We start from the raw sequence: 27,705 nt of genomic DNA on the forward strand, positions 1-27,705 counted from the left end.
ACCTCGTTGTGTACGAGGCAAGCCCAACACGAAATCCATAGCCAAATCTTGCCAGATATCATCAGGAATAGGCAAAGGCATATAAAGACCAGTGTTTTGTGACTGACCTTTAGAAACCTGACAAGTGTAACACCTCTTGACTATAGTACCAACGTCCCTCCTTAAGTGTGGCCAATAATACCTCTCTTCCAGGCTAGCAATGGTCTTGTCTCTGCCCAAGTGACCGCTGAGTCCGCCACCATGTAAATCTCGGATCAACTTTTCCCTTAAAGAGGAGCAAGGGATGCACAGCTGATCCCCTTTAAAAAGATAGCCATCACGGATATGATAATCTGCCGAAGGATGCTTACCACTACACTTGGCCCATAATTCCTTGAAGTCAACATCACCTTCATACAGCTCTTTAAGGCACTCAAAGCCTACGATCTCCTGCGCTAAAGTAATTAGCAAGGAAGCTCTCCTACTCAACGCATCTGCTACCTTGTTAAGAGCTCCCGATTTATGCTGAATAATAAAAGGAAACTTCTGTAAGAAACTCACCCACCGAGCATGCATCTTGTTTATCACTTTCTGGCTGTGAAGAAACTTCAAAGCTTGGTGGTCAGTAAACAGAATGAACTCTCTCTGAATTAGGTAATGTTCCCACTGGCGTAGAGCTCTAAAGACTGCATAGAACTCCTGGTCATAAGTGCTCCACTTCTGGCGAGCATCACTCAACTTCTCGCTGAAAAAGGCCACCGGTCTCTTCTCTTGAGACAACACCGCTCCTATGCCAACTCCACTAGCATCACATTCAACTTGGAACACTTTATCAAAATCAGGGAGTGCTAGCACCGGTGCAGAGCATAATTTCTCCTTAATCAGGCCAAAACTTTGCTCCTGTTCAAATCCCCATTTGAACTTTCCTTTCTTTAGACATTCAGTGATAGGTGCAGTGATAGTGCTGAAATCTCTGATAAACCTCCTATAAAAAGTAGCCAAACCATGAGAACTGCGTACTTCAGTTACCGACTTTGGTGTGGGCCAATCCCGGATTGCACTCACCTTCTCTTCGTCAACATGAATCCCTTCTTCTCCAACAATAAAACCTAGGAAGAGTAATTTGTTGGTGCTAAATGTACACTTTTTCATATTAATGTATAACTGGTTCTCCTGTAAAACTTGCAACACCTGCTTCACATGCTCCAGGTGTTCTTTCTTGTTCTTACTATAAATCAGAATATCATCAAAGTAAACAACCACAAAAGAACCAATAAATGGACGCAGAACCTGATTCATCAACCTCATGAAGGTGCTGGGGGCATTTGATAACCCGAAAGGCATCACCAACCACTCATACAATCCATCCTTGCTCTTGAAAGCTGTCTTCCACTCATCTCCAGGCCTGATTCTGATCTGGTGATAGCCACTACGCAAGTCTATCTTTGAAAACACCTTAGAACCAGCTAATTCATCAAGCATATCTTCCAAACGGGGAATTGGGAATCGATACTTGATAGTTATCTTATTGATGGCTCTACTATCAACACACATTCGCCACTGACCTCCTTTCTTAGGGACAAGGAGGACTGGTACAGCACATGGGCTCATGCTCTCACGAATGAATCCTTTCTTCAGCAAGTCTTCAATCTGCTCCCTTAAGATTTCATTCTCTTTCGGGCTCATCCTGTAGTGAGGAAGATTTGGCAAGCTAGACCCCGGAATCAGATCAATGTGGTGCTGAATATCTCGCATCGGAGGCAACTCGTTGGGTAGCTCATTTGCAGTCAGCTCTTTAAAGTCCTCTAGAATCTCTAGGACCTCTTCTGGAATTATCGGTTCCTCTTTGACAACGCTCATCAATCCTTTAATTACCACTGGACAGAAGCATTTAGTTTCTTTTACATCCTCATCAAACTCCTTTTCATTCTGTGTCATCACCAAGAAACTGGACTTCTTTTCTACTGGACCCTTGTCAAAGTGCAAAACAGGAGCCATAGCAATTTTGTGTGTTCCCCATGTAAACAACATCACATTATCCCTTCCTTTGTATGTAGTATCAGTATCATACATCCAAGGCCGCCCAAGTAAAATATGACAAACATCCATACTCAAAACGTCACACAATACCTCCTCTCTGTAGTGCTTCCCAATGGAAATAGGTACCTTGCAAGTCTGTGAAACTTTCACATGTGGCCCTTTACTCACCCACCCCAAGGTGTACGGTTTCTCATGAGGCTCTGTTGTCAGCTTCAAGTACTCTACCAGCTTTTGGGAAACCAAATTCTCAGTGCTGCCGTTGTCCACGATCAAGTTACACACCTTGTTCTTAACAGAACAGTGTGATCGAAACAAATTCTTCCTTTGACTTTCTTCTTTGGATGATAGCAGGATCCTCAAGAGCACAAAGTTTACTCTTTCCTCAGACTCCTCTTCAGCAAACTCAACCCCTTCATAGTCATTGTTCTCCTCTTCCTCCTCAGTCTCCTCATTCAGAATGGCGGCGGTTCTCCTAGAAGGACAAACATTGGATCGATGACCTTGCCCACCACAACGAAAACACTTATCAATTGCCGGTCTCGCATAAGGATTAGTTGGTTTCTGGTTGGGTGTCTTGCTCTGTTGCACACCGCTAGAACTGTTGGCTCCTTTGTTTCCTGAATTGGGATCCTTGGTTGTTGGGCTCTTTTCCTTATCGCATGCTGACTCGATGTTGTTTTGGGGAGAGTATCTTCGGAAAGATGGGAAATTTCGAGGGGACTTCTCTATCAATTCAGCCTTCAAAGCTAGACTGGATGCTTCAGCCACAGTCCACACAGTTTGCAAACCCATCTTCTCCTGCAAAGAACCCTTTAAGCCACTGATGTATCGAGCCACCTTCTGATTTTCAGATTCTCCCAGTTCGTTACGCTCAGAAAGACGTAAGAACTCAGTTGTATACTCCGTCACAGACTTCTTTCCTTGCTCACAATCGATATACATCTTATAAAGAATCTGCTCGTAATCTTCTGGTAGAAATCGCTCCATCATCAATTGTTTCATTCTTCGCCAAGTTCTGACTGGCCCTTTTCTCTGTCTCTGCCTCTGGATAACAAGCTTATCCCACCACACAGCAGCAGTACTCTTCAGCCTGATTGCCACCATCTTGACTTGCTTATTCTCGGGGACGCCCATGACGTCGAAAAATCTGTCAACATCAATCTGCCAGTCTAGAAACTCCTCCACTCCCATAGTTCCGTAGAACAATGGAATATCAGCTTTCACTCGGTAGTCCCGGTTATGATTCTGATTCCCTTGGTCAACTATTTCTTCTTCATCTCCTTCAGAACTTGAATTTTCCGTAATAATGGCATGACCGTTGTTGCCACCGTGCGGAACCCTACGCGGTACTCTTCCCCCGTCTCTTCGCTGGTTCATGTTGTTGATGCTGTCAGTTAAAGGCGTCATTAACGTCGCCATCTGTTGTGTCATCTGTTCTGTCATCTGTTGTGTCATAGCAGTTAGGGCCGCGGTAAGAGCCGCGGTAACATCCTTCAGGTCTGCTTTGGTCAATGGTTGATCTTCCATGGTTGATCAAGCAAAGAAAGGAGACAGGAGAAAGCCTGCTCTGATGCCACTTGATGCAGCGGAAGTCGTACTAGGATTGCAAGCGCAAATTCTAAGGAAAAGGTTTCTGGAATCCACCATAAAGGAAATTAGCAAGCGCTAAAACCCTAGAAAATACACTGGAATCCACCAGAGAAGAAGAGAAAACTCTTAAATTTTATTATCAAAAAACTGAATAGGCTATGCCTTACAATTGCTTAAATAGGAAAAGAAAGAAAATCCTAACCAAAAAGAAATAAGATCTTGAAAGATCCTAATTGAAAATAAAAGATCCTAATTGAAATAAATAAGTTTCTAACAAAAAATAAATAATATCCTAAAAGATCTTAATTGAAAATTAAAGATCCTAATAAATAAAATCCTAATAAAATACTTAGATTTTGTTTTGCGGGCCCGAGACTGATTAGATGGGCTAAAATCCGATCGGGCTCATTCGACGAGCGACATCATCGTCGAAGCGCGCAGCCAGCCGCGCTACATCAAATTATATTACTTGTTTCTTACATATGTTATAATTTATTCACTTCATTGCTCTTTTGTTCTTCACAGATAAAAAGGCTTCATTTACTGTTAACTGTCAAGGAGTCTGCTATGGATGTACCATCCAACTTGGATGCTAGGAGGCGTATATCTTTCTTCTCCAATTCTTTATTTATGGATATGCCACCTCCTCCAAAAGTTCGCAATATGCTGTCCTTCTCGTAAGCTCGATTCATCTTTAACTGGCTTCACATATTCAAACGTCACTTTGTGATGAGAAATGCTAGGAAGCCACACTCTTCTCAATATATCCTCTAACATGTGGTCCTACCCAATAATCATTAGTAACAATATTTTATGATAAATTAGACCTTGTATAGACAAAAAGTTGAAATATTTGGTAATATTATTGATATGAAAAACTGTACAGTGATTCCTCTTCTTATAGAGGGAATTACATAATGTGATTGATCAAAGTCAAAGAAGGAAATCCTTGACTAAAGAGAGAATTAAGGAGAATAAATGAAAATAAGAAACTACCTAAAATAAACTAAGTACAAACAGGAAACAACATAATTATATACAGACAAAAATATAACTACTAATTAAGAGCATTAAATGCTCTATTTCACAGTCTGTTGACACTCCCCCTCAAGCTGGCCTAAAGATATCCTCCATAGACAGCTTGCTAGTTATGTTGTCAAAGGATGTCTGCCGATTGCTCTGCAGTGGGAACATATGTAATACAAATCTGCCCACTTTCTATCTTCTCTCTGATGAAATGTTTATCAACTTCGACATGCTTGGTTCTATCATGTAGGACCGGGTTGTGTGCAATAGATATTGCAGACTTGTTGTCACAATAAAGCTTTATTGGAGGAGAATTGAAAACCTTTAATTCTTGTAGAAGTTTTTCCACCCATAATGCCTCACAAATTCCATGAGCAACTGCTCTAAATTCAGCTTCTGCACTACTCCTTGCTACAACGGTTTGTTTTTTACTTCTCCAACTAACCAAGTTTCCTCCAACAAAGGTGCAATAGCCTGATGTTGATCTTCGGTCTGTCACACTCCCTGCCCAGTCTGCATCAGTGTAGGCTTCTACCTGAAGGTGCCCACGGTTTTTATAAAGAAGCCCCTTCCCAGGTGATCCCTTCAAGTATCTTAAGATTATGAAAACTGCCTCCAAGTGTTCATGACCTGGTGCATGCATAAACTGGCTTACCATGCTTACAGCAAAGGCAATGTCTGGATGGGTGTGAGATAGGTATATTAGCCTTCCCACTAGTCGCTGATACCTTCCTTTGTCCACCATATTTTCTGTTTCAGCTGGTTGCAGCTTTAAGTTGGGCTCCATGGGTGTTTCTACAGCTTTGCATCCAAGTAATCCTATTTCTTTTAAAAGATCCAGAATATACTTTCGCTGGTTCATAAAGATACCTTCCTTTGATCTTGCAAACTCAATTCCAAGGAAGTATTTCAATGGGCCAAGTTCCTTGATTTCAAAAACTTTAGCAAGTTTCTCCCTCAGATTTTTGAGTTCCAAGCTATCATCACCTGTAAGAATTATATCATCAACATATACAATCAAGATAGCAACCTTAGTATCTGCTGAATGTTTATAGAACAATGTGTGATCAGCTTGGCTTTGGATATATCCAAGCCCTTTTACCACTGTTCCAAACCTCTCAAACCATGCTCTTGGAGATTGCTTCAGCCCATATAATGACTTCTTTAGTCTACACACCTTATTTCTTCCAAGTTCTTCAAATCCGGGGGGAAGACTCATAAACACTTCTTCCTCTAACTCCCCATTAAGGAAAGCATTCTTTACATCCAATTGATGTAAAGGCCAGTTGTAACTTGCAGCAAGGGATATAAGAATCCGAACAGAGTTAAGTTTAGCAACTGGAGCAAACGTCTCTTGATAGTCTACTCCATAAGTTTGAGTGAACCCTTTTGCCACCAATCTCGCCTTGTACCTCTCTACACTTCCATCGGCCTTGCACTTAATGGTAAATACCCACTTACAACCCACCTGTTTTTTGTCACGTGGCAGGTCTGTTATTTCCCAAGTTTCATTCTTTTTCAGTGCACTCAACTCTTCTAAGACTGCTAAATTCCAATTGGGATCATCTAGTGCTTCCCCAATGTTTCTAGGCACAAACAGATCTGTTATTTTAGAGGTAAAAGCTTTGTGATTCGGGGAAAGATTTTGGTAGGAAACGTATTGGGAAATGGGATGATTTGTGCTAGATTTTTCTGTTTTTTGGGTGCAGGTTCTGGTTCCTTTCCTAATAGCTATGGGTAGTTCAATAGTAGAAGTGAAAATGTCAGTGTTACCTCGAATTTCTTGTGGTATTCCTACTTGGCCTTCTTCCGGGATTTCTGGTTGGCTTGGTGCAGAGATGATGGATTGGTCTTTGGTCCTTTTAGGATACTTTCGAGTATAAACATTGATCTCCTTTTTTGACTGTGGTATTTCTTTCTCTGTTTGGGCTCCACCTAAGTATGGCATAAGATTTCCTTTAGAAATTTCAGGACTTGTTTCCACATGTTCTTCCTTGTTGCATTCATCAATAAAATTTGTATTCTCCGTGTGTACAATAGGAATGGGCAGCGGTTCATGCAAAAAATTGTCTTCACTCACATTATTATTCTCCCCCTGAAGGGAATTTTTTTGAAAAAAAGGTTGATGTTCAAGAAAGGTAACATCCATGCTAACACAAAGCTTCTTTGTGATAGGATTAAAGACTCTATACCCTTTTTGGTTTGGAGAATAGCCAACAAAAATGCATTTTTCTGCCCTTGGGTCTAGTTTGGACCGAGATGTGGAAGGTTTATGCATAAAAACTGTACAACCAAACACCTTTAAAGGCATATCAGTATGTAATCGACATGCTGGAAAAATGGTTTTGAAATTTTCCAAAGGTGTGCGATAATTCAACACACGAGTGGGCATTCTATTTATAAGATAGGCTGCTGTTAGGACAACATCTCCCCACAAATACTTTGGAACATTACTCTCAAACATAATGGCACGAGCTACTTCAAGGAGATGTTTATTTTTTCTTTCAGCGGTGCCATTTTGTTGAGGAGTATTTGGACATGTCGATTGATGCTGAATGCCTTTATTTTTCAGAAACTCATTGAGATTTTGATTGAAGTACTCAGTTCCATTATCACTCCTCAAAATGGAGATCTTTGTGTCAAATTGAGTTTCTACCATTTGTGAAAAACTTTTAAATATATTAGGAACTTCAGATTTTTCATGCATAAGGTAGACCCAACACAACCGGGTGTGATCATCTATGAAGGTTACAAACCACCTTTTTCCAAATTGAGTTGTAATTTTCAAAGGCCCCCAAACATCACTATGGATTAAGTAAAAAGGTCTAGATGCATGATAAGGTTGAGAATAATAAGGAGCTCTTTGATTTTTTGCAAGAACACAACTTTCACATTCAAGAGAAGAACAATTAACATTTTTGAATAAATCTGGAAACAAATGCCTAAGATATTGAAAATTCGGGTGCCCTAGTCTGTTATGCCAGAGCATTATTTGGTCCCTAACAGAGGTGCAACTCATACCTCAAAGACCCTGAGCTGCTTTATTTCCGAAAGTATCCTCAAAGTAGTAAAGTCCATCCTTCATCTTAGCACTGCCAATCATCTTCCCCGAAATCCGGTCCTGAAAAACACAATGAGTGTCAAAGAATGTCACACTGCAATTGGAATCTTTGCAGATTTTGCTAATAGAAAGAAGGTTGCAAGATAGTTTGGGCACATGTAAAACTTTTCCTAAGTCAATGTTATTGGATAAGGTAATCTTCCCCTTCCCTGCAATTGCGGAAAAAGAACCATCTGCAATTCTAATTTTTCCATTTCCAGAACAAGGAGAATAGGTTTTAAATAAAGGAGAAAGGCTAGTCATATGATCTGAAGCACCTGAATCAATGATCCATGGTGCATGAATATTTGAGGTGCAATTAAGGGAGCTAGGGGTAGAAAAATTACCTATTTGTGCCACAGAACCACTAGGAGTGCCAGATAAAAAATTAGAATTTAACAACCTTATGAGTTCTTCAACTTGTTCCTTTTTCAAGGAAGTCTTTTCTGCCTCATGAGCTGTAGGGAAAGATTTTTGATTTTTAGGACCTGACTTGCCACCCTTTAGATGTGCTGGCCTCCCAATAATTTTCCAGCAACTTTCCCGAGTATGACCTGGTCTGTTGCAGTGATCACACCAGCGGTTTGAGAAGTTCTTCTGGTTAGTAAGTCTTGACTGAGAAGTAGTTTATTGAAACTTTCAGACTCAGAAAGAAGAAACGTGCTGAAGTGTTTATCCTGCTGTTAGCAAGGATTGAGTTTTTCTAAATCAAATGTTAACGCACTCAAGATTCTTTCATGTCTATATCTTTTACGCCCCTTTTTTTAGACACAAAACTGTCTAAGTGATTCCCTGTGCCATTCAGTGTAACACTGACATGTGGCAGACTGATTGCATTGTCCAATGGTGAAAATTTGTTGCATTGACAATATTTTTTCCCCTAACTGCAATATCTCTTACCTAGTGAAATGTTGTCCTCAGTTTCCATTTTTGAATGCTACGCTAGTATACAATTCCTTATGGCCTTAGTAAGATATCGTTATGCATATTTTAGGATCTATGGTCCTGTCTGGCTGCTATTCTCATATCCGTTCACTTGATCCGATGATTGCAGGAACTGATGATGACCTTCCACCAACACATCAAAATAGAATTCCCAGAGGGGCACGTCTTACTGGGAATGGAAGATCTGCTGTAGGTTCAATTTCATACCCCAGGATGTATGGTGAAATTGATATGGAAACTCAAATTCACCAACTTGAGCAGGAAGCTTACAGTTCAGTTCTGCGAGCCTTTAAGGCTCAAGCTGATGCCATTACTTGGGTACATTTTATTATTTTGTTTTCACATATCTAATATTTTTTAATTTGTTTCATCTGGTTTAAATGACTGCTAAGTGGCATGCATTTTCTTCAGGAGAAGGAAATTTTGATTACAGACCTAAGAAAAGAATTAAGATTATCAAATGAAGAACACAGGGAACTTCTAGGCCGTGTTAATGCTGATGATGTCATACATAGAATAAGGTCTGATAAATTCTCAAAACATGGTTTCTTTTGGTCAATTGTTTAGAAGTCAGACTTTTACTTTTTCCGTATACACATTCTATCTTTTTTATCAGTATTTCATTTCGTGTTGATTTTAGGGAGTGGAGACAGACAGGAGGCCATCAGCCTGGTGTGCTGAGTACTGGACAGGCTATTCATGATTCAATTCCGAGTCCCACAGTCTCTGCATCCCGTAAGAAGCCGAAGATAACACCCTCTGTACCATCACAATCTTTTGGTGGGCCTTCTCCTCCATTTCACTCGCAACCCTCTGCTGCATCCCCCCAGCCATCTTCTGTTGCAAAACGTGGATCTGTCCCTGGATCTAAGGGAAAGAAGCAAAAACCTGTTAGTAAATGTTATAATATTTATTTTTTGAAAGCTCAAAGATATATATAATATATAGTAGAAAGTGTTGAGAAACAACCCCTCTCAACATGGGTACAGTAACCTAACAGCAAAAAGCTGATAAAACTCTGCCACTATAGCAAAACCCACGAGAAACAACCAAGGAGCACGAAAAAGCGCTTAACACCGATCCAAAACCTAAAGTGTTTACCCCCATTGAAATCGAAAAGCGAGAAAACCCGCTCGATACCCACCTTAAACATTAAATTCCTCTACATTGCTCTTTATTTATCTACACCGAGCTTGGTCTTATCCCAATCTGAGCTGTTGAAAAAATTATTTGTCACTAACAAAAAATACATACATCAGCAACATTAAGTTTCTTATTTTGGCTTTTATTTGTAGGGCCAAGTCTTGACAGGTGTATCTTCAAAAAAACAATATCCTTTATTAGGATCAGGTGGAAGGAATCAAGTGCCAGATAGAGTTACTTCTGGTACTGTTATGGCTGAGCTTGCCGAGGGAGTTGCATCATTTGATTCAGTGATCGGTAGGAGAGTACGAACAAGATGGCCTGATGACAATAACTTCTATGAAGCTGTTATCTCTGACTACAATCCAATTGATGTACTTGCAGCCCCCCAATTATTTGAAAATTAGTTTGTCAATGTCAATTAGTTTATAGCTGACATGTTTACTTTTATTTTTAACTTTTCAGGGTCGACACAATCTGGTCTATGACATGGGGAGGGCAAATGAAACATGGGAATGGGTTAATCTGTCCGAGGTATATCTGCTACCGATAACTGTGGTGTAATTCTTGTGTGCTTTGTTACGATTAATCCCCTAGCAATAATTTATCATTGCAAAGCTATGGTTCTAGAAAACTTAGGGACTTCTTAAGAAAACTTAAGTGGCATTTAAGCAGTATGAGGACAAAGAGAAGTTCATGTTCTTTTGACTTTCCTCTTTCACCCCGATGGTCCCACCAGGGCCACCGCTCAAGAAAAAAAATTGCTGAGTTCTGATAATGTTCCATGTCACTTTAAAATGAGTTTGTTGTCTTTTTTCTATGATCTGGTTTCTAGTCTTCTCATGAGCCCTAAAAGTGATTTACCATGAATGTTGCAGAAGAAAGTTCATTTTATCAATTAAATAATATTTAATTATGAATATTTCATATTTTTAGAACAAAGTTCTTTAACATTGCTAAAGTAGTCTATTAGGAATTTAAATAAATTCATGCTTGTGTGATGGTTTACATTTTCAGATTTTGGGTATATGATATATCTAAAATGATTGAGAACGCTTTGTTATTTAACATCTTTGGCTAGAGTTCTGTAGAGGTTTTAATGCCTTTGGCTGTGCGTTAGTACAAAGAACAAATGGTCTTTATTGTTTATTATTATCATAAAAAGATTCTGAAGCCTCTGAATTAATTTATTATCAATTTGTCAATATCAGCTCTAAGGGCTGATGATAAGAATACAAAAGTTGAGAGCTTTTATTAGGAAAGGAAAAGTTTGTTTCACTGGATGTGCAAAATTGCAATCAATGCTTCATTTCCCAATAAAAACTTTTTACTTTTGGATTCTAATCATCAGGCTAAGGACTGATGTTAACAATACCAATTTATGAATTGGTATCTAACCTAAAATCGTTAAACCTCAATGTCTAACAATTTAATTTGCGCCTAACCATACATGGGAGATTAGTCTCTTAGTCTTACCTAATAGGTAAGGAGATACTAAGATTCTAGGGAATAAAAATGAGAGTTAGGGTGTGTTGGATAAAACTAAACTTTTAGGCTTTAGCACTGTGTCCTGATTTAATAATCGTGAAAAACTAGGCACTAAATTAGTAATGTCTATACTGACACTGGTATGACACCTGTCACCGTACATAAATAATAGCATGTCCCAGTGCTATATCCTTCTAAGGTGCTGCTTAATATGGTAATTGTTTTTGGAGGGGATCTACTAAATGGACCAATGAAGCACTATCCTGTCAACAGCTCTTTATCTTAGATTTCTTTTAGTTGGTTTGAAGCACAACATCTTTAGGACTTAGTCTTAGGTACTCCACATATACCTTAAAATATCATATATGCACTGCTTTTGATCCTTTGTCTCTTTCTCAGTTCTAAACCAATCTTCAACTGAGCACTGTGGGAACAGGGAGAATGGAAATGCATGATTTAAAATGCTAAAATTGTTTTAAAGGATACTAGCAGGCATTTAATATAATGAAATTGACTATACTGATGAAATATATTTTCACTTAAAATGTCAAGTAAGGAAATGACTGCTCTAAAATATTGTTAATGACCTTGTGTTGAATATTGTCAGTTTTTGTTTACTTAATATCACTTTTGGCACGTAGTACAACCTTTTCATTTTCAGCACCAAATTGAGATTTCAAACTGGGCTAATCTAGGAATCAGTATATAATGTGGTATCATGTCTACATTAATGGCTGCAGCTACTGGTACCATATGAAAAGAAACATATACTCAGATAAACAGAATTTTGACTTTTTAAAGCTTTCCCTATATACCCTGAATTCTGGTGCTTGTTTGATTTTCATGGGATTGAAGCATTGCTCCTTATTTATCTTGAATGCTCAAATAATATTTAGAATGTGGATTTGCCATCTGCTTGATATGCTTAGCACTTCTTGGCACTATATTATTCTAGCTCCTTATATACATTGTTTTGTAAATGCAGATCTCTCCTGAAGATTTTCAGTGGGTAGGTGAGGATCCCGGTATCAATAATCATGGGGGTTTTGGTGCATCTGGTCGTGGGATGAATGGGTCTACAGGACGTGATAGTGTTCCAGGAGCTGGAAGGGGTAGAGGAGCCACGAAGGGCCAATCCAGAAAAAACTTTTTGCCATCACAGAATGGAATAGGAAAGAAGGCCCCAGATGATATACAAATACTTCACACTGAGACACTGGTCAAAGAGGTGACTGAATAGTTCAATCAAAATACTCTTTGATCTGAGATTGTTTGATCTTTTTATGGCACATATTTAAATTCCCAGTGAACTTGCTAGGTGGAAAGGGTATTCAGTGCAAATCATCCTGATGCACTTGAAATTGAGAAAGCCAAGAAAGTATTGAAGGTAAGGGTGTATTTTGAATTCAGTCTGCCATTTCTTACACTTCCAGCTACTGATTGTTTTTATTGTCTAGCAAATGGTAATAATAAATAATGATTTAAATGCAGGATCATGAGCAGTCTCTTATTGATGCACTTGAAAGAATTGCAGATCTTTCTGATGGTGAAAGTGGTACTTCTCAATATTCATACCAGATTGCAGTACTATCTGACATTTCTTTCGTCTAAAATATTAGAATATTGTGGACGTTATTTACGTGCTGAGTATAGGAATTTGCATCGGTTCAGTTCTAGATTTTTGTATATGCGATTTGAATTGAATTACATGTTATAGGAATTTCGGTGTCTATAAGGAATTTTGTTCAGCACTAGATTAGTTTGGTCGATTTGTAAAGTTCACTTCTGAAAGCTAGCATTTCACCATATGCCTGGTAATCTGCAAATTTGAGTGTAAATAGGAGAGAAGTACAATGTTTTGGGATGAAAGGATTTGATCCACTGATTATTAGTGTTGCATGTGTGAAGTTGTTTCGATTCCATATTTTTCACTTCCCTTTTTAAGCTCCTTAATTTCAAACAATCACTGCCTAAGTGTCTAGTGATGCTAATCACTCTATTTTTAGAAGCATGTCGTCATCAAAGCATGAAATGATAAAAATACATTTCCCGTAATTACAATGTGAGTATTAATAAATATGTTCTGAAATTAGGTCAAATAGTAATCTTTTATTTATAAATTAAATAAGGGTAAAGGGAATTGCAATGAACTCCCGAACTCCTCTGATATTTATCATTAGGTTTAACTGCACTTGTAATTGTGCGATTTCAGTCTCTCGTTCTTAAAATGAGCAATGTTTTGGCCTTGAATTTATTGATGTGTGACTATTTGATCCTTATGGTAGAGGGACGTCCAAAATCTAACGGAATGAGCTTATGGAGGGTTCATTAATTGATGTGGATACTATAGTGAGTGCCATGTAAACATCATTACTATTCAAATGTCTTTTTCTGACCACTCTAAACTCACCCCTAGTCGTTAAGCCTCAAATTCTACAATATCTATCTGAGGTACTTCTAGCTACTATGATGACTTTGGTCGCTAGAGAAGGACCTATGTTGGTTGCGTCAACGTCTGGAATCTTCATTTTTCTTCTTCTTGTATTCGCCTAATCAATTGTCCGCTATGATTCGGAGGGAGCGATAAGCATGAGGTTCGAAAAAAAAATTCTATTAGTATTGTCTTTGCTTCGCTCCTAGTCAAATGTTTCTAGGAGCCTTAGCTTTTGCTGCCTAGAAGGTGGATGTTTCCACCAACGAAATGTTTGTCATTTTCCCTTTACCCTTACTGAAACTTTTCGAAGAGTTTTCCCCTTCTCCATCTTTCTATTCTTGCATGTCTTCCAACTATCGTTGCATCTACCTGTTTTTTTTTTCTAGGATTTCCTTCCTTATTCTTCTGTCTGACGTTTTTGTCCTCCTGTTGTATTTCCTCCATCTTCATCATCAAATCGCTGATGATTCTAGCTTCAACGTTATGTACTCCTTGTCATCATTGTATCTCCCTTTCTTTGCTTGGGATTTGGGAGAATTTCACCAGGACCTCATGGTAGGTGTTAGATGTTTTCACAAAGGTTATAAAGTATAATGTTAGTACAAGTGTGTGGAAACCTTGATCACTATTATAATGAAGCTAAGTGGCTACAAGTGAATATGTGTTTTCCTTTCTTCCTCCTCCTCATCTTTATCTTATATTTGTTCACTCTTATCATGTGGGTTCTTACTTATATATGTCCTTGACTCCTATATTTTTGAGATTGATTACCTCTTTGTTGTTACTTGTGGTCCTTGGTCAAATGAGAGGGTTCATACTTTTTTGTATGGACCTTGTATTTGTAACCGAATTTAAAGAGGGATGAATCACCACTTTTACTTGGGATAAATCACCCTAATCCGATTCATCAAAGATGGCTTGTAATTGTGAAGACTCGTGCCCTGCTTGGGGTGGAATGCCCTAATCCGATTGTGTGGGTACAATTAGTATATAATATTATGCAATATATAAAAAATAATTTTGCCATATCCACGTTGTGTAGTTTGCAGTTGTAATTCTCTTCCCAACCTAAGGATGAGAAAGGCAACAAGACCATGTCAGAAAAATCAAATGTGATATTTCTTTGTGGATACGCGTGGGACTTGGAAAAACCAACGTGAGGAAGCAAAAGCAATCTTGTATCATGAGTTCAAACATATTCTTGGGCAGTAAGGAAGGAAAAGGACAAAAAAAAAAGGAAAGGAAAAATATTATTAAAAAGGAAAATAAAAGAAAAGGAACATGAGACAAGAAAAGAGAGTTGGAGATCTTGAGAACCTTCTACACAACTTAAGACAAGATAAGCAGCAGAATAACTCGTTTTCTTTTTGTTACATTTGGAAGACAAAATAACTCGTTTTCTATTAATTAATCCCTTTAATGCAGAACTCAAGGAAAGCAATAACAATATATATATATATATATATATAATTCTTTTTCTGCTTCATTTAAAAAATAAACTTAATAAAGTCAAATATTATATGAAATTCTAAAAAAACTTTCACTTTAAATAAAATTAAAATGAAAAAAAATCGAAAATGTAAATATGATATGAACAAAGTAAATTTTAAATATGATGTGTATCCTGGAAGCAACCTCCTTCATTTGTTTTTGCATTGTTGTACCTTGATGCTTTAGGCTAGCTGTCGATTTTTGTTAGTGTTCTTCTTGTAACAAAAAAAGTAAATTTTCAAAATATGTATAAAAAATGTGTAATTAAATTTAAATAAATAAAATTTAGATTTTGTATAAAATTCTAGAATGATATATTCTTATTCTTATACTTGTAAAGAAAAAATAGGTTCAATTAATCTGTGCGTCCTTATAGTTGAATTCAATGATATAATACGAACATTGTTAAATTTTTCATTAGGTATTATTTTTTAATACTTCTTGACAATTTTTTGTTTTTATTTTCACCATTTTTTTTATTTTCAAATCCTAATTCTTGATATTCGGATTTATATACTTGTTTTTACATCAGAAAGCATTTAAATTCTCCTTTCAAGAATTGATCACCGAACCTTCCCATCTCCAACTCATATGACACAAACCCTTACCCCTTGATATTTCATTTGGGGACTCGGATTTTATATACTAAACATGAAGAGTTTTTTTTTTTATTTTTCTGTTGTAGTTGGTTTGATTTTTTCTCTTTGTTGTGACTGTAAAATTATGTGTATGATTTTTTCCTATTGTTTCTTTTTTGTGTTCAATTTTACCGGTGAGACTAAAGTAATTTTTTTTTATTGGACCTTCCTCACCCAACTCACATATCTTCTATCTCTTATCATTTAAGTTATCATTCCGGAACAGACTGGAGCCAATTTACTTTCATTAACGTAACTTTTTATTTTATTTTTTTGACAAAATATAAAATTAAAAAAATCAGATCCATTGCTACGGTCCTCTTTGTTATTTGTGTGATAGATCAAATATAGTAACTGTCGTTCGAGAAGTAGGCCAATGGCTATGCCTGTCAAAAAGCTCATCTTGTGAACTATTTGATCATAATTATATGATAGCAGAGGGGCTACCGGCCAGCAGATCATATTGTCAGTTAAAAAAAAATCGCATTGGCACCTCAATAATCGCGGAGATTAATTTTTATGCACTGACAATGTAAATAAGTTTACATAATCATTCAATCACATCCCTTCATTTTTCTAGTTCATAATTAATATTAAATTTAATAATATTTAAAATATGAAATAGAAAGATGTGATTAAATGATAGTGTAAAACTTTTTACATGTTAGTGCATATAAATTAATCTCATAATTGCGCGGGACAATAAAATTTAAAGGAATTATTGGGTGAAACTTACAATGGATCAACATTTAAAAAACCAATATATCACACTTTGAGGGAGGAAAATGCGTGTGCTGATTTTTTGGCAAAGCTTGGAGCACAACAGGATAAAGGTTTGTGGCTATTGTGCACCCAGTGGATGGGATGGGATGAGCTTGCTGTTGTTGGCGGATGCCATAAGTACGTCTCTTTATGAGGTTTTAATTTTCTATTCTTTTTTACGAAATGTGAAAAAAAACATATTAGAAACCAGTACGTAAGTAGCTCGTGCAATGCACGAGATTGCACAATTTTTTCTATTTAATTTGAATATGTTTATATTATTTTTTAAAATATTGAATTATGATAATATTTGATTACATATGAATAAATTGTTTTTACATCAAAGCTTCAACTTTCATTAATTAACATCAGCATGAGTACAAGAATCCAAAGACAAGATAAGATTTCGGCTATAGGAGATTCATCCTCAATCCAAACACTATTGGGCATGCTATAAAAAAAGTTGACATAAAATCAACCATTTGATTACATTGACGATTTAAATGATTCAAGTTCATATAGGAGAATCCTCGGGCCAGCAACCTGCAATCCTCGACAATGAAACTAATGTAGGAATTTGACGGAGACGTGGTAAACCAAGTTTGGAAAAGGAGTCTGCAATCCGTTTCAAAAACGAAAGGATGGAAGCCCAGCGACATGGACCAAATCGAAAACATGACGCTTTCGCCACAATAGCATCCATTACAAGGCCTACATGTAGCATTCTAGCAACAAGAAGGATACCCTCGTGATCACGTGCCACCATAATTTTAAATCTTATCAATACAATTCTTTTTTATAACAAAAATATTTATTGAATAAAAGCAATAATTTAAATCCATAAATCGCAAGGATTATCATGACAACACTAACAAACAAAATGAAAGATCAGGACACAGATTTTTTTTAAAGGCCAACATAAATATTGTATATAAGATAGCACAAGGGTACCAGCAAGACACAATAAAAAAGTTCCAAAACGAACTAAAACCCAAAATGTCTCAAACCAAACCAATTCGCAAACAACAATTATGTGATATTAAATAAAAATAATTATCACTTTAAATATTTTAATTTATTTCCAATTGTTCTTTATAAATATACAAAAATAATTAATTTTCCTTTTTCATATTTTTATAATTTATTTTGTTGCATGGAAAATAAAGACAAAACTACAAAGCTAAAGAATCCCTAGACAACAGCGGAACAACTACCTTGGGGGATCATCAAGGCTGGTAAGCTCCAATTGCTTGCTAGCACCCAACCCTGCAAGACAATATGCAAGACCATTGGCCTCACAAGGAATATAGCGAAGTCGGATATCTCAATTACGCACAATAAGAAGATAAATGTCCATTAAAATACTGATACATGCGTGGAATATGAACCTCTCATGGATAAGAGAAATAAGATTATGGAGTATTTAGTGAATAAAAAATTTGTATTTTCTAAATTAATAAATTATTTAAGGTGAATGCAATGACAACTTCACACTGTTTTTGAAATTGATTCTCTGCAACTGTACCAGTGGTGGAGACGTCGGAGCAGAGACCATTCTTATTTGGATTTAATTATTTTTGATTGTCGTTCACTTTTGGATGTATATATATCTTTTGTTTGTCGTTTCGACAATTTTGCTGCTGCCTTTTTGGCTTGAGGTACTTCCTCTTTTTTTGTTTGGAATTTGGATATACAGAGGAGGGATTGCCGGGGCTTGATGTTTTTGTTCGCTCTGACATTTTGGCCTATGTGCCCGTTTAGTTTTAATATATTTGACTAAATTTAGAGAAAAAAAATTGACAACTTCACTTGTGATAGGTAAATATCATAATTATTATTTAGTATTTTTTAAAAGAAATACACCTCTAAAAAAATGAGTAGTAGCCCGTATTGGCAGTGTTAGTAAGATCTAAAATTCTAATTCAATCAACCATGAATACAATACAATAATATTTCATATGTAATACTAGTATTGTTTATTTGTTTTACAGGAACAACAAGTACATCTTCCACTTGGGAGTTTGGGACTGATTCATGTTCATGATTAGATTTAGAGCAGAGAACAAGTACATTACTTACTGGTGACAGGACCCACAGAAGAAGCAGAGAGAAAAAGTTTATACGTTTCTTTCTGATTTTATCATATTTTTCTTTCTTTATTGTGTTTGTTTGTTTTCTACTTTCTCTCTGCGTGGTTCAGAGGAATCGATTTGTTGCTTGTTTCACCGCTTTCCGTTAATACTGCGTGCGTTATAGGCTTATAGCGGCTTCACCTTTGACTCTTTCTCTCTCATCCAACTTCTTTATTTCTTTTTTATATTTTATATTATTTTAATATTTTATGTATTATATATTTATTTTATTATTTTCGTTCGAGTTGTCTCTTTCATTTTATCTTATATTTTTTTAGTATTTATCTCTTTCTTTCTCATCCAATTTCATATTTTTTTTACGTAATTTGTTTAATTAAAAGATAAATAAGAATAACAAAATAACTACAAGCCTAGAATGTCCCTCTATTTGGAGGAGAATCCACAAAAATAATGACATACAGTAGAATTGCACCAATTTCAACTAGATAATTTGCTAGAACATTAACTTGACGAAAAATTGTTAAAGATGAACATCTAATTACTATTCAAGTAAAAAAAGATGCATTTATATATAAGCTAATTTTGATTTTATTTTAATTAAAAATAAAAATTTATTTAATATTTTGTACGAATTGACTCTTTGATTTTAATTTATATTTTTTAATCTTTAATTTATATATACTTACAAGACAATTTTTTACACAAGATATGCAAGAATATTTTATCATATTTTTTGTTTGATAGTTTTTCATAATATATTTATAATTTATAATAATGTAATAAAATAAAAGTTTAAGTCATGTGTATTGGAATTGGAAGTATAAAAAGTTTTACAAATTTATCAAACTATCACATTTTTTCATTTTTCATTTTAAATATTTTAAAATTTAAATTTAATTATTATTTTTGTTGATAACAATAGATATAATAAAAAGGTGCATACACCCCTCAAAGGAGAAGAGAAAACACCAAAACCCGCCAGATCAACCTCCCCGCCAAAAGCTAACAAAGAAAAGAAACACAACAATTGAATCTTGTACGAAACTGAAATATGCCTCGAAAACCTCGCGTAGATAAAACGAGAAACAGAAAATCGCAAGAACTTTAAAGCCAGGTAGGTCACATATGACATCCTCATCGCGGTGGACAGATTTTCAGTCCACTGCTTTACCCATCAGCCACACCTTCTTTTCCCGCGTCAAATAACTACTAGAGAAGGGGGAGGATACGTAAGCGACAAGACATCCAGAATTAGATATGAAACTAATAAAATAATGCATCCTAATTAGATGTGATTCTTAATAAACATTTTTTATATCTATTTGATTTGATTTGATCCATCTCTAATTCGAATGCCCAACAAATTATATATTTAAAATTCTAAAATATTTACTTTAGGAATTCTTTACTTTTTTGCTTTGTTGTTGTTATTTTCTTAACCTACCAAATAAAAAGAGATTTGAAGAAGAGTTCAAAGTTCAAGAAGCAAGTACACCCTACACTACGCGTCTATCAAACTAGTATCTTAGCCTCCCACAGGTTGCACTTTCTATATCTCGTGCCCTTTATATATTTTTGGCAAAGATAATAACATTCATTAATTTTCTTTATGATATATATAAAATAAATTAAAATCTTTTGAAATGTATTGATAGGTTTTATCTTTTACATGGAACTATATCCTCCACATTCATATCTATTTATTAACTATGTTTCCTAGTCCACCTGTCAAATTAAAACTATTGTATTTTACCCAGTCAATTCTTTCTTCTTTCTATATTTCTTTTAATTAAATTTATTTCTTCTTTTTCAATTCTCCAACTGCTTGATTTTTCTATAGCATTAGATTCCAAGATTCATAGGATTTATTTTTACCTTTTTTTTTTTTGCAAAATTTGGGTAAAAATTGTTGTCAGGTGGGTTTCACAGAATTTTGTAGCCTCATGCAAATTGAATTTGCATTTAGGTTTTCTTCACTCTCTTGATTTCTACAAGAATTGTCTCTTGTTTCATTCATTTGTACGCAATCATCACAACGTGAGAGCAAACCGAACTCTCTTTTGCTTTTGCTGCATTGGGTGGGTATTTTCATGTTCTGCATTTGCATCCTTTTTTTTTTATCCTAATTAAGTAATAAAAATCCTTATTTTTTCTCTCTTGATTTGTGATTTTGTTGTGTATTTTTATCTGTTTTTTAAGGTTTTGTGTTTTGGCAGTTAGTTTTGGTAATTGAGAAGTAGAAAGCTGTTTCTGGGTTGTTGTGTTCTTGATCATGATGAACTCTTATGATGATGTTAGTTAAAGGGGTCTCTGTTTTTTTGTTGCAGGTATAACAATTCAATTCAATTAGCTATTTTATCATAATCTTCAATTGAATGGAACAGTTGAAATTGGTTGAACATCCTGATGCCAAAGAGGTTAGATTTTCAAACCCTAGCAATGTGTGATGTCTTTGATTCAGAAGTGTGGATTTTATACATGCATGGAATATGTATATGTCTCTGATCGAATCTTGTATCCTCTGTTTCTGTGGATCACAATTGCTGATGATCATATTATTCTTGTTTATTGAATTTGCAAAATTGTTGCTACTCCTATGTTAGTTTACCCTTTGTTTGATTATTTTTCTTTTCGTTCTGCCCATGATTCTTCTTCTTTTTTGTTTTTTTTGTTTTTTGTTTTTTGTTTTTTGTTTTTTGTTTTTTGTTTTTTGTTTTTTGTTTTCTTTTTCTTGTTTAATACTTTTGGTTTGGTTGGTGTTAAATTGTTAGTTCACTCATTTAGTGGCTCTTGATCTTTTTCTGATGTATGTGCTATGCTATATGGGTTCTTTCTTTTGTGGGGTTTGGAAAGATTAGAATTTTTTCATGTATTGCCTTTGTTTTAAGCTTTTGGGATGAATCATTTGGTCATCTCTTTCAAATTCAAGTTCACTTGTTGGTTTCATGTTTTTCTCATTGTTTCGTCTTACTTAAAACTTTATTGACTAATGAAACCCTGTTTTTGTAATATGAATGCATGACTCTATCTCTCATTTAACAACTTTGATTTTCAATTTCAATATATATAATTTTCTGTTTGGTGTTTATATTTTCAATCATTTACTGCTGGATTTCTTTTAGACGTGGATTGTAAAATTATTAGTTGTGATCTGCTTCAATTCACTGTTTATTCCATGACTACTTACTGAGGCTACTAATTTTAACAAACTTTGCATTCTTACATATTTTTCAGGATAATCCTCTTGGGCACGATCCAAAAAATGATAGTACACTTGAGTCTTCTGACAGTCTGAGAAATAGAAAGGTATGCAGTAATGTCTAATGTGTTCATGCTTTGTTGGTCAATGAAAAGTACTTTGAATTTTTTCCTGCTTGTCTCTGGAAAAAATAGGAATATGAAATTTGAATGGAATTAAAACCCTGTGCTTGATATTTTTTTCTTAGTTATTTTTTACCCCCCCCCCCCCTCCCCCTCCTGTTTCTTGAATTTGATAAACTTGTTTCTAGTATGGTTCAAAATTATGAGTAATACTTTTCTTGATAATCGTGAGGAGAGTCTAACTTGTTGGACTTTGTTGTCATGCTGCAGATATCAGCTAGATGGGATCCGGCTGAACCGTGTCGGCCTATAATTGACGAAGCACCTGTGTTTTATCCAACTATCGAAGTACTTGTTATTTTTATAACCATCTCCATTTGGTTACTTTTATGGCAGTAATGTTGTATTTTGAGTAATATTTATTTCTTATTTTACTGTTTTTAATTAGGAGTTTGAAGACACACTCAGTTACATAGCAAAGATTCGCCCCCAAGCTGAACCTCATGGCATATGTAGGATCGTCCCTCCAGCTTGCTGGGTTCCACCCTGCCCTCTTAAGGAGAAAGATGTATGGGAAAATGCTAAGTTTCCCACCCGTATTCAGCAAATTGATTTACTTCAAAATAGGGAACCTATGAGGAAAAAGACTAGGGGAAGGAAACGAAAACGCCGAAAGAACTCCAAAACAGGCACTTGTAGGAAACTTGCCAATTCAGCTTCTGAAGTTGACAGTGCTCCTGAATCTGAAGAGAAATTTGGCTTTCAATCAGGGTCAGACTTCACGCTTAAAGACTTTCAGCAATATGCTAAGTTTTTTAAGGAATGCTACTTCGGGTTGAATGATGCCAATGAAGATGGAAAAAATAGTGAAAGTAACCACCAGAAGAGATGGGAGCCCTCTGAGGAGGAAATTGAAGGTGAATACTGGCGAATAATTGAACAACCAACTGACGAGGTTGAGGTAATGGTTATTGTCCATTGACAACTATATTGGTCTTTACTGTCACATAATTGTGCAACACAGTATATATGTTACTTACTCGGTTATATTCTAGGTGTATTATGGAGCTGACTTGGAAACTGGAGCACTTGGAAGTGGTTTTCCTAAGGCATCGTCCTTGAATAAGAGTGATTTGGATCAATATGCATTGTCTGGATGGAATCTAAATAACTTCCCCCGACTGCCAGGTTCTGTACTAAGTTTTGAGGGAAGTGACATCTCAGGAGTTCTAGTGCCATGGCTGTATGTTGGCATGTGCTTTTCATCATTTTGCTGGGTAAGTGGTGAAAATTAATTTTTTTTCCTTGTCTAAATTTATGGTTAAGGAAAAGTTTGAAACTTGAAACTTTTGACATCTGTTGTTTATTTTAGAGAACTTCTATTTCTTCAAAGGTTTACTTGACAACATAAATAAATATCTTGCGGCAATTGAGATTCTAGAGGGACTGTTATGTACATCTTCATCATTAAATCATTTCTAATTCTGCTGCAATAGAATCCCCAGGATGTAGCACTGTCAATATTCTGGGTTGCACTTATTTATATTGACATTTGAAATGTTGAGCTATAAAATTAATGGCATATGTCTTGAATTTTGCATTTCGTTCATTACAAATCCTAACAGTTTCCTAGAAATATAACACATTGTCATCATTTCCTCCTTGGAACAGCATGTGGAGGATCATCACCTCTATTCGCTTAATTATCTGCACTGGGGTGACCCAAAAGTTTGGTACGGAGTCCCTGGAAGCCATGCTTCTGCTTTTGAACATTCAATGAGGAAGCACATGCCTGATCTATTTGAGGAAAACGCAAATCTACTCAATGAGCTGGTATAATACGACCACTTGCACTTCCCTTAATGTTTCAGTTTTTCTCTAGTATCTATAATTATTGATTGCTTTATTATTTCAAATTCTATGTTGAGATTTCAGGAATGCAATTATATTTTCGTTTATGCACATGTATATTTTATGCGTGCAGTTGCCAGGAATGTTCAATGCACTAATGGAAGCTATGAAAACTGGTTTTATGACTTTTAGATTGACATGTGCTGATCACTTTATAAGTATAAAGTGGAAGCTGCAGGAATTAGGTATTAAATTATGCGGAAGAGTGAGAAATTATCAGTTATGATCCCTAAGAACTGAAGTTCACTTTAGATTCTACCCAACCACCCTGCTAGTGTGTATAGGAAAAATTGGTGATTGAGAATTATGACAAATATCCTTCATTAGTATTCTGAATGACACGCAAACATTCAGATCTTGTCGTTGTTGGAGTGAAGCTCATTCATATCAATTTGTTTATATTCTTTCCCTCCTTATATAGTTGGCTCAACCTTTACAGTCATATTCCTACTAATATACAATAATGATAATAGTAGTTTTTCTCCAGAACTGCCAAGTGCATCAGTTCAAGTTCTCATAGAAGTGCTAAATGTTTTAGTATTTATGTACGGTACATATCTTCAAAGTTTGGGAATTGAATAATGATTCTAATGGTTATGGTTTTCTTCTTTGACTAGGTCACTCAGTTATCTCCTTCAATTCTTAAATCTGAGGGAGTGCCCGTATATCGCACTGTTCAGCATGCTGGGGAGTTTGTCATTACCTTTCCAAGGGCATACCACTCTGGCTTCAATTGTGGCTTCAACTGTGCCGAGGCAGTGAATGTTGCTCCTGTTGATTGGTTAATGCATGGCCAGAATGCAGTCGACCTTTACAGTGTACAACGCCGTAAGACATCATTGTCACATGACAAGCTGTTATTTGGGTCAGCACTGGAAGCTGTACAAGCCCTTGCAGAGCCAACTCTTCAAACTGCAAAAAATTTGAAATGGAGAAGTGTCTGTGGGAAAGATGGAGTTCTTACGAGGGCAGTTAAGGTAATGATCTCCCACCCTCTCCTCTTCGGTCATACCCACTTCCACTAGTTTTGAAAGTTCCACAAGTTTTGACTCTCATTTATTATATAATTTTAGATACTATGAAAATATCTGATTCTTTACTTATATTTCTTGTTTCCCTTATTTGTGTCAGACAAGGATAAAGATTGAAGAAGAGAGGTTAGACCGTCTTCCAAGTCATTTCACGTCGCGCAAGATGGACAGTGACTTTGATTTGTACAAGGAAAGAGAATGCTTCTCTTGCTTCTATGACTTGCACCTATCTGCTGTAGGTTGTGAGTGCTCTCCTGACAGATATTCTTGTCTTAAGCATGCTAAGTTGTTCTGCTCCTGTGAAATGGACAAAAAATTTGTTCTGCTTCGATATACTGTTAATGAGCTAAATAAACTGGTTGAAGTATTAGAAGGAGAATCATCTGCTGTTGAGTTGTGGAAAAATAAAAGCTTCGGAATGGTTTCTGCTGATGCCAATCAGGTTTGCATTGATAAACCAGATGTGGAGAGAGACATGTACCGAACCAAGGATATTAAAGAAGGGGAAAGCTTAGCTGGTTGTGAAGGTGCCAAGGTTAAGTCAAATTTAAGTGCCCCTAGCAGTCCTTATAGTCATGTTACTTCAGAGATGATGCAGTCTGAGTGTCACCTTGTAACTTTTAGCACATTACGTGGTGGCAGTATTGATAGTCATAACGGCAACATTAATGATAATAAAATGGTCTTAGACAATGATGAGAAGGTGGATCAAGGAGGTTTTCTGGACTTGAATCTTGATGTTTCTGGTGAAAGTGAAAATGATAATAAGCGGATTAAAATAGAGGAAAAAGTACACTGTTCAGAGGCCAGAGAGGGTGACCTGTCTCTCTCACTCTCATCTTCTATTGTGAAGACAGATTTTTCATCATGTTCAAGGGATGTTTGCCGTTCTTCTACATTTGATGGTGTAAAATATAAGGTGGACCTGCAAATGGATTCAGATTCAAGAAAGCAACCCAACAGTATATTAAAAAATGAAGTCATAGACATTACGAGCACAAGCATATCTTTGGCACGTGAAAGCTGCCTAATGCAAATGTTTGGTGCTTCTGTCAAGCTTATAAGTTTGGGTTCTGTTGTTTGTGGAAAGCTGTGGTGCAGTAAGCACACGATATATCCCAAAGGTATGCCACAGTGTAGGATCTTTTCCCAGCCTAGATTTTACTTTTGATTTTTTTCTTTTCCGAATTCTAACCTCTGTATATTTTGATAAAATTTTAAAGGATTCACAAGTCGAGTTGACTTCTTAAACATTCTTGATCCAACAAGAATTTCTAGCTATATTTGTCAAGTCATTGATGCTGGATTACTTGGCCCTCTTTTCAAGGTATCATTCCCGACCTTTTATCTGTTTTAGGTTTTAAAATGAATTCATAGTGATAAGTCACTGTTTCTAGATCTCTATTATGAAAACTTGCTGGTTTTAATTGCATTGACATGTCTAACTGAAGTATATTTCTTTCTCCTCTCGTAAAATATATTTCAGGTTACCATGGAGGAAAATCCAACTGAGGCTTTCACAGATATCTCAGCGGATAAGTGTTGGGAATCAGTTCTCAAGAGACTAAATTATGAAATCATGAGGCGGAAGAATCTTGGTGAGCTGGAACTTCCTCCCTTAGAGCTTCTGAAAAGGATTAATGGTCTTCGAATGTTTGGCTTCCTTTCACCATCCTTTATTCAGGTAACTTAACACATCAATCTCACATATATTTTTCCACAACTTTAGTTAACACTAATATCACCTGTTAAATTGTTGAATAAAGTCACATTGTTCAAATCTCTACCAAATTGTGTGAACAAGATTAACACAGCTTATTTTGGTCAAGCATGTTAATCAACTTCTGAATTAATTTTGATTAATTTAGTAAACTCTTAAATAACTCTTTTAGAATCTTTCCCTGGAAAATCATTCTCGCTCCTGATGTTCGATTACATTCTGACCAACATTTTCAGGCTATTGAAGCTCAAGATCCCAGTCATCAGTGTGTAGAGTACTGGAATCACAAAGTTCTCCTTGCATCTTCAGGCAGTTTCATTGATAACATAAAGCTCACATATGGTTCTAGCAGCTCTATAGATAATGTCAATACCAAAGTTTTTGGTATCAAATTGATTGTGCTGCCAAAAGATAACATAGATGGAAGTTGCCATTCCCTTGAAGAGATGAAACAAATACTACAAAGGGCAAGTCCTGATGAGTTAAGCACAATGCATAAGTTACTCAGCTCTGATGCACAGTGCTCTCAGTGGAGAATGGCATTGATAGATCTGATTGATGAGATCCAGAAAGCCTGTAGATAAACAGGAAAAGTGATCACAATTCTTTCTGATCCTGGATAGTCTTATTTCAATTTAGTCATTAGTTAGGGCCATTCTTTCAGGGATAAATTAAACTGAAGTTGCTGGGTGAAGCCAAGACAAAATTTTGCTACTTGCCCACAATCAATGACCTAATTTCAAACTTTCCTTTGCATTTTTCCTTTTACAGTCTAGCCTTTAGGTGTTGCTGGATTTAGGGTTATATTTATTTCTATTCTCTTTTCAATCTGTATATACACAGAAAATCACATGCAGTTGTTGCAATAAGTGATAAAAGTAGGGGAAATACATGGTGAATGCATTTTCTTCTGCTCAGAATTTTGAATGTATGATCATCGACTCAACTCTCAAGCAAACAGCCATGCACGAATCGCCACATCCTGCATTAATT

General features: G+C 36.1%; 2 protein-coding genes across 4 annotated transcripts in view; both read left to right on the top strand.

Annotated features, from left to right (window-relative positions):
* Nucleotides 1-13,231, top strand: part of LOC130722279 (protein EMSY-LIKE 3-like) — a 14,703-nt gene extending 1,472 nt beyond the window's left edge. Inside the window, exons 2-10 of one of the 2 annotated variants that reach the window (XM_057572965.1) lie at nt 4,135-4,286; nt 8,790-8,998; nt 9,092-9,201; nt 9,321-9,570; nt 9,976-10,197; nt 10,289-10,357; nt 12,297-12,539; nt 12,630-12,698; nt 12,803-13,231. In XM_057572965.1, the coding sequence (XP_057428948.1) occupies nt 4,181-4,286; nt 8,790-8,998; nt 9,092-9,201; nt 9,321-9,570; nt 9,976-10,197; nt 10,289-10,357; nt 12,297-12,539; nt 12,630-12,698; nt 12,803-12,922 (1,398 nt within the window). In that variant the 5' untranslated portion in view covers nt 4,135-4,180 and the 3' untranslated portion in view covers nt 12,923-13,231. The remainder of the gene's footprint in view (nt 1-4,134; nt 4,287-8,789; nt 8,999-9,091; nt 9,202-9,320; nt 9,571-9,975; nt 10,198-10,288; nt 10,358-12,296; nt 12,540-12,629; nt 12,699-12,802) is intronic. The other variant, XM_057572966.1, reaches the window with a different exon arrangement.
* A 7,268-nt stretch (nt 13,232-20,499) lies between these two features.
* Nucleotides 20,500-27,703, top strand: LOC130723288 (lysine-specific demethylase JMJ18-like). Of its 2 annotated transcripts, XM_057574278.1 has the most exons (12): nt 20,500-20,807; nt 21,057-21,146; nt 21,964-22,035; nt 22,321-22,398; nt 22,499-23,011; nt 23,106-23,327; nt 23,722-23,883; nt 24,579-24,938; nt 25,093-26,116; nt 26,216-26,319; nt 26,479-26,676; nt 26,949-27,703. In XM_057574278.1, exons 2-12 carry the CDS (start codon nt 21,105-21,107, stop codon nt 27,294-27,296), a joined length of 3,123 nt encoding a protein of 1,040 aa, XP_057430261.1. In that variant the 5' UTR covers nt 20,500-20,807; nt 21,057-21,104; the 3' UTR covers nt 27,297-27,703. The 2 variants fall into 2 exon arrangements, with proteins under 2 accessions (XP_057430261.1, XP_057430262.1); XM_057574279.1 differs by lacking the exon at nt 20,500-20,807 and having other exon boundaries at nt 20,856-21,146.
* Nucleotides 27,704-27,705: the final 2 nt, after the last annotated feature.

The sequence above is a fragment of the Lotus japonicus genome, chromosome 6 (genome assembly GCF_012489685.1).
Source record: "Lotus japonicus ecotype B-129 chromosome 6, LjGifu_v1.2".
Taxonomy (NCBI): domain Eukaryota; kingdom Viridiplantae; phylum Streptophyta; class Magnoliopsida; order Fabales; family Fabaceae; genus Lotus; species Lotus japonicus.